At 36.4% G+C, this 9,696-nt stretch overlaps 2 protein-coding genes across 2 annotated transcripts; both read right to left on the bottom strand.

The window, feature by feature from the left end:
- Positions 1-337: 337 nt before the first annotated feature.
- On the bottom strand, positions 338-5,581 carry rmp64 (ribonuclease MRP subunit p64). The gene is made up of 9 exons (XM_032568755.1): positions 5,455-5,581; positions 5,164-5,318; positions 4,925-5,013; positions 4,396-4,524; positions 4,181-4,258; positions 2,302-2,603; positions 2,120-2,160; positions 1,352-1,563; positions 338-1,253 (listed from the first exon to the last, which is right to left on the bottom strand). The coding sequence occupies exons 1-9, from the start codon at positions 5,540-5,542 to the stop codon at positions 920-922; spliced, it is 1,428 nt and encodes a 475-aa protein (XP_032424646.1). The 5' UTR covers positions 5,543-5,581; the 3' UTR covers positions 338-919.
- A 1,370-nt stretch (positions 5,582-6,951) lies between these two features.
- tex30 (testis expressed 30) lies at positions 6,952-9,631 on the bottom strand. Its single transcript, XM_032568653.1, has 5 exons — positions 9,321-9,631; positions 8,904-9,140; positions 8,313-8,364; positions 7,991-8,205; positions 6,952-7,177 (listed from the first exon to the last, which is right to left on the bottom strand). The coding sequence occupies exons 1-5, from the start codon at positions 9,336-9,338 to the stop codon at positions 7,007-7,009; spliced, it is 693 nt and encodes a 230-aa protein (XP_032424544.1). The 5' UTR covers positions 9,339-9,631; the 3' UTR covers positions 6,952-7,006.
- Positions 9,632-9,696: the final 65 nt, after the last annotated feature.

Here is a 9,696-nt window from a genome sequence, read left to right as displayed (position 1 = left end):
TTGTTTGTTAGCGCCTTATAGACGTATTCATGTTTCTTGAACTTTAACCTTTTGTTACGATACAACTGCACATCTCAAAGCATTTTATTTGGATTAATGTAATAGAACAACACAAAGTAGGGCACATTTATGCAGTTTAATTATTATTATTTACAAATAAAAATCTGAAAAATGTGACATGTATTTGTATTCAACTCAATACTTGGTGCCACCAGCCTCAAAAATACAGCTGAGAACTTTTGGAATATGTCTTGGCTAGAGCTCCTTAGCATTTGGTTTGTACTTTATGTGGTCTGTTTTAACACAGAGACATAGTGTGTGTAGATTTCTTGTTTCCCTATTTAAGGAAAAAAAAAAAGACTACATGCAGTATAAACTGACGTTGTGGCACTGAAGAACATTCAGATGCACCAAAGCACTGGTTTTCCTGTAATTTAGAGCTGCTGCTACACTGAGAGAAACTGATACAGGAGCGCTGCGATGACGTCCTTTATCCTCCCACGTATCTTCTCATCTCCGATTTGTTTTGTGTGTCGATCTGAGCCACGCCCGAGCGAACGGGTTGGACTTCCAGCGTACAAAGGAACAGATCATGTCGATTCTGTATTTTCATCATATTCTAGGCATTTGAATACAAACTATTAACCTACTACAAAAGTAATATCTTAGAATCTTTAGGTTCCAAAAATTCAGAATTAAACACAATTCATGTACAAAATTTCAAAAATTCATCCGTGTCCTGTGTGATGAGGTGCAGCGATATAACAGGTATAAAATGTAAAAATATCTGTTCTAATACAACAGTTAGCATAAATGCAATTTACACATAGATTACTGACCTGACGATTGACCACATTTACTCTACATTGTCAACTTATGATAGTGTAGAGTCATAAGTCTTGTCTTGATTTATGAAGCATTACAAGCCTGCAATTGCAAATATATCATCTATGTCTTCATCGCTATCTGGGTTATTAATCTGTAATGCTCTCCTGGTTGAAGTCTTGCTTTTTTCGACATCTTCAAAATACACCACTGGCCCAGAGTCTTTTTGCTGTCCAAGCAGTCCTGTCCTCTTAAAACTAGTCCTGGCTCTAGATAACATAAATCTTTTCCAGAGTGATTTAGAATGACTTCTTCGGCCAATGATCCTCTTCGTTACGGCTGGAAAACGAAAAGTTCTCACTGCTGATCCCTGGGGAGATACAGCCTGGCACACTTCTTGTCTGAAGACCCGAAGTTTCCTCTGAACACTGAGTAAAAGGGCAGATAATGAGAGCAGTTAGCATTCAAAATGTGTCACAGAAGTTGAAAGTCATGGTCGAACAATTTTATGTTTTATTCATCTTACTTGTGTCCTGCTGCTTCGAGACACTTCATCTTTTGGCACTTGAATCGCAGGAATGTAAGGAGACGCTTTGTCCTCTTCATTCTTTCAGAACTGCACCACTGAATTATCTCTTCCAGATTGTCATCCAGGAGTGAAAATGTAGTAGCCTCACTCAGCTGTTTCTTGAACTCTTGTTTTTTGATTTGGTTGCTCAATTTTGAGATAGTCTTACCCTTTGAGATCAAAATGAGACAATAAGGTAAACAAGGACAAATAAATACAGCGCCCTCCACTGGTAAAGATGTGTTGAAAGGCTTGAAATAAATGTATCTTAGTCGCACAAGCAAAAAAAATAGGTCAGTCAGCTCACTGTGTTGTGATAAGATAAACATGGGTTCTACTGCAGCTTAATTTTTTACAGTTCCAATTCATATTTATTTTTTTGTTGTTACTTTTACTGTGGAAACTGGAAAGTTTAAATAAAAAGCAAATTTCTGACACAAGAAGTAAGTAGTATCCAGACAAAAGGTGTTCTCTAGTCTTTCCCATTTTAAGAAGTAACTATGACAAATCAACCACAGGAAGCCATGAATTCCTAATTAGAAGTCCTTACATATTGTTTTTTTGCCACAATTTTTGTGTACAAATATTTAAATAGGGGATTTTTTTATATAAATGAACTAAACTCACTTAAATTAAATTTTCAATTTGGTTAAAGTTTTCTGTGAATAAAAATCAGCTGTATATGGCACATGTTAAAGGAATAAACATCTTGGTTATCATACTGACCTTGGAGAAAAAAGGCTTGTCGTCAACATCAAAACCGACACCTGCAAATAGATTTTTGTATAAGAATTGGTTAGGAGGAGCCAAATTTTGCAAACCAAAATACCAAACCAAATAAATGGAGATAATTGGTTGTCAAATTGCTTGCTCTGGTCTTGGGCTTGTGTAATCAAGTGACTCCATACCTCTTTCTCTTTCAACAGCCACCCCAAGGTCTTCTTTAAAGGTCATCTGCTGTTTATTGTTTTTGACTTTAGCTGTCTTTGTTGTTTGGCATTTTGTTTTCTGATTTTTAGGACAAGCGTGAAATGCTGGATGCTTCTTCAGCACTGAAGCATCAGAGAGATCCAGGAACTCAGCCATATCTGCTGGCAAGACCGTGTTGGTGAGGAAGGGCATGGGTTTGGCTTGGGCTACAGCTTTCAGGAGTTCCAGGAGCCACTGGTAAAGATTGCAAAGGCTGACCAGCAAACCACGGAAAAACACCCTGATGAAGCAAAAGAACCAGATCAGTCATTTTATATGAAAAGAGAAAGCGTTTCTAAAAGGCCACCCAAACAAAATTCTTTTATATATTCATTATAACTGTTTAAATTGTTGAATGTACAATACACAGCAGCCTAAAGCCAGGAATGCAGTTTCACAGGAAAAGTCTTTTCCTGCAGCATCAATTAGCTCCAATAAAAATGGCTGACAGAATTGGCAGAAATAGCTTTTATATACTCCTGCTTTGCAGAAATCAATCACAGACCCAAGCACGGTGGAGCAGTGTATGAGCTATAAACTTTACAGCCCCACAGAGGAGAGACTCTGCGCCAGGAGGTATTTGGATGGCTTCCATTTCTGGCACATTCATTATCAAATTTCTCCACAACTAATCACCAGTAATGTTTGCTTTCAGTCACTGTTGTTACCATTCATTTACAACATTTACCACTGACTACTTAGTCTGAATCAGATTTCTTAAGAGTTATCTTTACCCCTAAATGTCTCCCCATTCCTTAGGATTTAATTCAAGAAGTGTTTAAAATATCCTCCAAAGAAATGGGACACTTCTTCACGAATCTGATACATCAGTTTTCACAGAATCGTACAAGTAAGGATTACTGACTTAATATCGCTGAATGTGTTGAGGATATCAATTAATCAGCAGACATCAGGCTACATTACTGTTCAATGCTTGTTAAAGTGGAACCAAACTATAATGCAGAAAGTACCCTAGTAAAAATACACGTTGCAATATTTAAACTAACTGCAAGAACACTTAAATATGTCAACAACTAATATATTAAGAACAGTTTTCTTACTATGGCAATACATCAAAAATACATCACAATGTTTTTTGTTATATAATTTTTGGTCTAGTGATAATATACAGTTTTGGAAAAAAATAATTTCTGAAAACACGTCCGTTTCCTGAATGAGAAGCATTCAGTTCCAATGTTTGTTGAATTCCAACACAAGCAGAAGTAATAATTATGTGGTCATATTAACACAGTCAGTGCCAAAGACCGGTGGGGAGCATGAAGGGAAGAATAAAATTTAAAATAATTTTATTCAAACCAAATATGGATTTCTTAACTGTATCCAGGATAAAATATTGGTAGTTATATTAAAAAAACAAAACAAAAAAACAACTTATGAACTTGTTTCCTTTGGATTGTTTTATATTCAATTCAAAATACCTAATTAATCCCAAAGAGAAATGAAATGTTTTATTTCATATTACCTAACTTCTAAAGATACGTAGATGGTAATGGGCAGGAAGGCCTTTCTGGAGTAGTCTGCACTACAGAAAGTCTGCGTATCCGCTGACTGAAAAAAAATTCAATTTATTATTTTATTTTAATTAGAATGGTTGTTGTGATGGTATCAGGCTATATATTGATAATGTCACACATAGTTTCTAATTTCTGGTCAAAGAAATCTGAATTCTGATGGTTTCAACCTTTGACTTCCGAGTAAAATCATTCTAAAAAGCTGAATTAAAATTATTTTTTGTGCTGCTCTGTCTCCCACATCCAATTGCAGCTGCAAATATGGAAAAATAAAGTAGCTACTTACCATAAACGACTCAGCATGCTGGTTAGCACAATATTCAGGATGAGAAACTCCTCCCATTTCATCTGCCGCTTTGCTAATCTGAAAAATTAATCTGTTAAAGACAAAATAACTCTGACAGAGATGTTCAAAGATGCATCACAAACCCTCTTTTGGTTCTAATAAAAATAACACTAAAGCTTGATCTACAGAACAGTGTGAACTGCTAAACGGGATACAAGAAAGCTCTGCTGCAGCGAGACAAAGTGCAGCTCAGCAGCTTGCCAGCTCCCAGCACTTTCAGACAGGTCCACTCCAGCATGGGTTGACTCGGAACATCACAGTCACCCTTCTTCTTGCACAATGCCCTAAAACCCATGAAGAAACTGTAATTAGAGATGGTACATGCAGCTGCAACATGATAAACAAAATGGCTCTGCAGACACTAGAGAGTGTGGGGAGCTCAAAGGATCATGGGGTTTTGGCTTTACAATGAAATGACAACAAACTGAGTGTAGATTTTATCTTCAATTCTCTCTATTATTTATAATTTTCTCAGTGTTCTGTTAGGGCAGTACAATTTTGGTGAAAAAAAGTCACAATTAAGCAGTTACAATAAGAAGATTAACCATTAATCCCACATTTCTCATGGCTGAAAAAAATGCAGACAAAGAATTGTAATAACTGCATTGTGTTTTGTAATTGAAACACGTCTGGCTTGTGTGTTAATGATAGCTACATTTACAACAATAATTAGTTAAAACTTACAATTGAACCTGATTGGGACATAGTTCTATTAGCCCCTGAAGAGCAGAATCAAGCTTCATATTCTTCAGTCTGTTTACACATTGTTCAACCTGTAGGACATAAATAGACAAGCTCATGTAGAAATTCAGATTAAGATTGGAAAGTCTGAGACTTCTGTTGCTGCTCGACATTCTGAGACTTGAAAAGAGAAAATGTGACACACTGAAGCACATTGTGAGGTTTCTGCCTGTAGTTCTCACCTGCTGTAAGCCCTTGAAGGTCTTGTTCCCCCTGTAGCTGTTGTTCAGCATGTGCATCAGATCGTAGAGAAGCCGGATCTCCGTCTGAAGTAGCTTACTGTGAAGAAGCTTCAGGACCTCGCCGTTTTTCAGCAGCAGGTCTTTGAAAAGTCTAACTGCAAAACATTAACGGTAGATTGTCAGTATCCCTGCAAAAGCACGTGGTTAGGGTTAGGTGTATCATTTCGCTTGATGTGTCTTTAAGAATGAGCACGCAGCAAGGTAAGACATTTTCTGTTTGGACGATCAAACCTGTTTTTGGAGCAACTTTTATGCGGACGGTTGAAGTTGCACAGGGATAAGGAATGTTTACCCTGTTCCAAAGCTGTTCCTCTGCCATGCTTCTCTGATTGAAATGTGCGGAAGTGGAATAGCCAATAGCTTTTCCAACAAAAGTGACGTCAGAGTTGGCCTTAAAGGAGCCGCAACAATATTAACCCTCCACGGTACGAACCCCTAGCATTTTCTTGCCCTAAAATAAACTGCTTAACAAAATCTAAAAAAGAAATTATATGAATTTGCATTTTCATTGCTAATAGACAACATATAAAAAATAATGCATACCTTAAAATTTTTTTTTATATTTTATTTGAAATAATTAAATTCATTAACCCATGTACAATTATTAATTAGCTACAATAATGTTTTTGTCTATTCTTTGTATTTTTCCAGTAGGCATCTTTGTACAGTTGAGGAGTAAAACATCTTAAAAAGTCACTTATAAAATGTAGTTTTGATCTCCAGAATTGATCATTTTCATCCATTCTATAAGATAAGATAAGATTTATTTGTCATTGTCATCAACAGATTACAACGAGATTGAGATTTGCTCGACTAGAGTTAAAATGCAGGTTATGTGTATATACATAATATACAATATACATATACATAAAAAAGATAAAGAAATAAATAGTACAAAATGAAATAAATAGACATCAGAAGATGGTTGCAGCGCCTGGAGGTGTCGCAACAGAATTTACATTTTTTAACAAAGTGGTGTCAAGAGCAGAAGTTCTTATGCCTTTGAATTTAGTGCCATGATTGCCATCGGGTAAAAACTGTTTTTTAGGTGATTTGTCCTGTTTTTTTTTTTGCTCTGTATCTCTTGCCTGATGGCAGCAGCTGGAAGAGGCCAGGGTGTGAAGAGTCATTTAAAATGTCCAAAACTTTCTTGTGGAGCCTGGAAGTGTAAATCTGTTCCATAGTGGGGAGGGGGCAGCCTATGGTTCTCTTTGCTGCCCTAACAACCCTCTGGAGCACCTTAACAGATAACTTAATAGAAGATATAGATCATCTTGCCCATCTAATCACATATTGCACTTGTGTGTTATTTCACTCTTACTGCTTTTATCAGTCTCGCTATCTCCGAGTAAGTTTTCTTACAGCTTCATTACCACTGCTTCATTTTACTTCATCTATACTGCACTCACCTGGACGTGTGATTTCTAGTCTTTTTCATCTTTAAAAGGGAAGGGACGGGCTGAATTCAATTATTTAAACAGAGGAAATTGTGTGGAAATTATAACCCATGAAGGCAAAGTTTACTGTAACAGTAAACTAAGCCAAACAGAATATTAACAACTTGAACTTTAAGTTCTTACATACCTTGCATTAAAATGTACTTCCTTCTCCTCGTGCACTATTATTTACTATATCAGAGAAAAAATCTGTTTTGAAAACTACACTGAAAAAGAAATATATATTAATTTATGATTACATAAAGCTGCAAGCAGAATCAAGTCGTTTATGCACATTTACGATGTAATATCTTTTATTTAACAACACAGTGGACAAACACCAAATGTTAATTCCCCAATACTGTTTTCTCCTTTATCCACAGGAGGACTTTTAAGTTCACGTCATCCATTACAGAATCCTCAGACCTTCCTTTCACAGTCAGACCGTGGCTGCCTCCTGGTAGCCAAAAAACTTCAGCCTCGGCTCTCATATCTTTTAGTACTTCATTAAAAAGGTCCTGAGCAAAGAAAAAAGAAGAAAAGTCACCACTGTGGCATGATATGTCATTGAATCTTCAAGTACACGGCTTGGCAAAAACTGATCAAATAGAGGCAGGGTAAAAAGGAGACTTAACAGAATTATAGATGTTGAAGAAAAAAACTGAAAAGTCTGTGAAAAAAGTAGAGTAGAAATGGTCAAATGAAATAAGCTGCTCTGCATGCAAGAGGGGTGGTTTATGTGTATGAATAGATAAACTAGTCATAAAATATTTTACTTTAGAATATGAGCTCATTGGAAAAACTAAGCCCAGTCTTATTGCTTCTGTAGAATTAAAAAAGTAGATGTAGCAGTCAGATAATACTAAAATGCACTTGATTAAGTGATGATCAGCAAAATGACCAACAAATGTGTGTTGACACAATGGTAAGTTGGGAAAAACATCAGCTACAATCTGTATCTGCCCATAAATTTAGGAAAGTTTCAGGGACATGTTGAGACAATTTGAGGTTCCAAACACAGCAGCAAGTCATTTTTTTTCTATAATTTTGTTCAGTTTTCCCATATTTTGAGACAAAGAACGTCTCAAAATATTTTATTGCATTTTTGACTATATGTTAACCTGCATATTGAAAAATGAACAACCAAATCTAAAACAGTACAGAGAATGAAGATGTTGCAATAGAACAGTAAAAATCCAGACTGAAACAGATTGAAATGTTGTGGCAGGACGTTAAAAAAGGAGAACAAATGCAAATGTGGAAAAAAAAATTTAAAATTGCACAAAAGTAAATCCATTTCCTCATCCAATCCAGAACACTTTCACCCTCACCCCGTTGCACATTGTGTCCTCAGTGCCAGACACAAACAGAACACAAACACTCCCAGGCAGCATTTTTAAATCTTCACTCCGCTGATGATGGGTGTGTGTCTTTCCTGGTGGATGCAGGGGGAAAGAGAGGCAGATGACACCCTGCACTGCGTCCTCAGACTCATCGCTCAGCTGCCTGGCGAGAGCAGCAGCTGCACGGCATCCCATTGACCTGCCTGATTTTATCATGAAAGGAATCCCAGTTAGTGCAGTAGTTTGTCTAAAACACAAAGTAGCTATTATGAGTGGAAATCAACATGGGCAGGTGGCATTTTCTATTTACCTCCCAAAAATATGTTTTTCAATGTAAACCTCTCCAAGGTTTTCAAGTAGTCCTGAAATGACAAATATGTGTTTCTTTTATTTAAATGAGGACTTTGCAATTAAAATAACACAGCTGGATTTCACAACATGCAAATTTCTTAAAATGCACACTGATAGAAAATGTACATTTTGCCTCTTATATATTTCTGTCGATGATGGCACAAGAAAGATCCAATCAGCTGCTATAGAAAACCGTATGTCAAATTCACAATACTTTACATATTTCTACTTTTAAGCAGCAAAAGAAGCAAACAGTGAAAACAATGTGCAACTTCAAAACTATTTGGTACATTTCTGTTTGGCCATCTGATTGGTTTCTATGTATTCACTACTTGAAACAAAAGTCACATTCTACTTTTTTTTTTAAACTTAATTCTTTTGAATTGATTATGCAGTTTGCCTTATGTAACTTCATTACAAGGATTTTTGCATAGAGCCTTGTTTTTTGAACTCTAAAATAGTGTTCAAGTGTCAAAACAGCTCACAAGTCAGATTTTTCCTTTAATTTTGCATCAGCTTTTTTTTAAAAACAGAAACAAAAAAGACTTACCCAGACAGCATTATAAGCTTTAACTCTATAAGCCAAGTTCAAGCCTTTGCATGTGAAACGAAGGCAGAGAAAACCGTCTGATGCCAGAGCGTGTGCAAGAGAAACTAAATGTTTGAAGTTCATGTCTCCTCCCGCACCGTGTGTTAGTATGACGGCTGTCTGAACATCATTCAGTGACGCTGGAACGCACAAGATTGCGTCCAGACTCTTTGTCCCGAACGGTACTTTTACAAGTTCCTGAAAGATACGTTTAAAAGCAAGTCATTCAACTGAACAGTTCATTACACTTTTTCATGACGTACAGTTTCTGTATGCTCATTTACAGCCTCTATGTGTTAAATCTTCTTTTCAGCCTAAACCGCTTGAAAACGGCGCCTATTTTTAATGAAGAATTTCATATGCTATTTTAGCGAATACCTCATTAAACTTGTCCATTGCAGGCGGTCCTCCTCTGTAAAATCTTTAAAATGACTGAAAATGAGTGCCATCTAGCGTTCAGGAGTGGTATTTATAATTTTTCAGTTTTTGCCTATCTGAACATCAATTTTGGAACAGTGCCACATATTGAATTCAGGTTTGGACCGCTGCCATGTTTCGTAAAACACTTAGAAAATGTAGAATTTTCCTTTAATTTCTAAACTATGCGCTTATCTGTGTTGGTTCATCACATGAAACAATTTAAAAAAAGGTGGGGGGGAAACTATTGTGTTGTGTGTAACATGCAAAACATGAACACAGGGCCAATATGACTTTTGCAGTGATTTTATGTGAATGTAATGCTAATGTGTAAATG

The sequence above is a fragment of the Xiphophorus hellerii genome, chromosome 7 (assembly GCF_003331165.1).
Source record: "Xiphophorus hellerii strain 12219 chromosome 7, Xiphophorus_hellerii-4.1, whole genome shotgun sequence".
NCBI lineage: Eukaryota > Metazoa > Chordata > Actinopteri > Cyprinodontiformes > Poeciliidae > Xiphophorus > Xiphophorus hellerii.
Note: the sequence above shows the minus strand (reverse complement) of the source record. Positions and strands in the feature narration are given on the sequence as shown.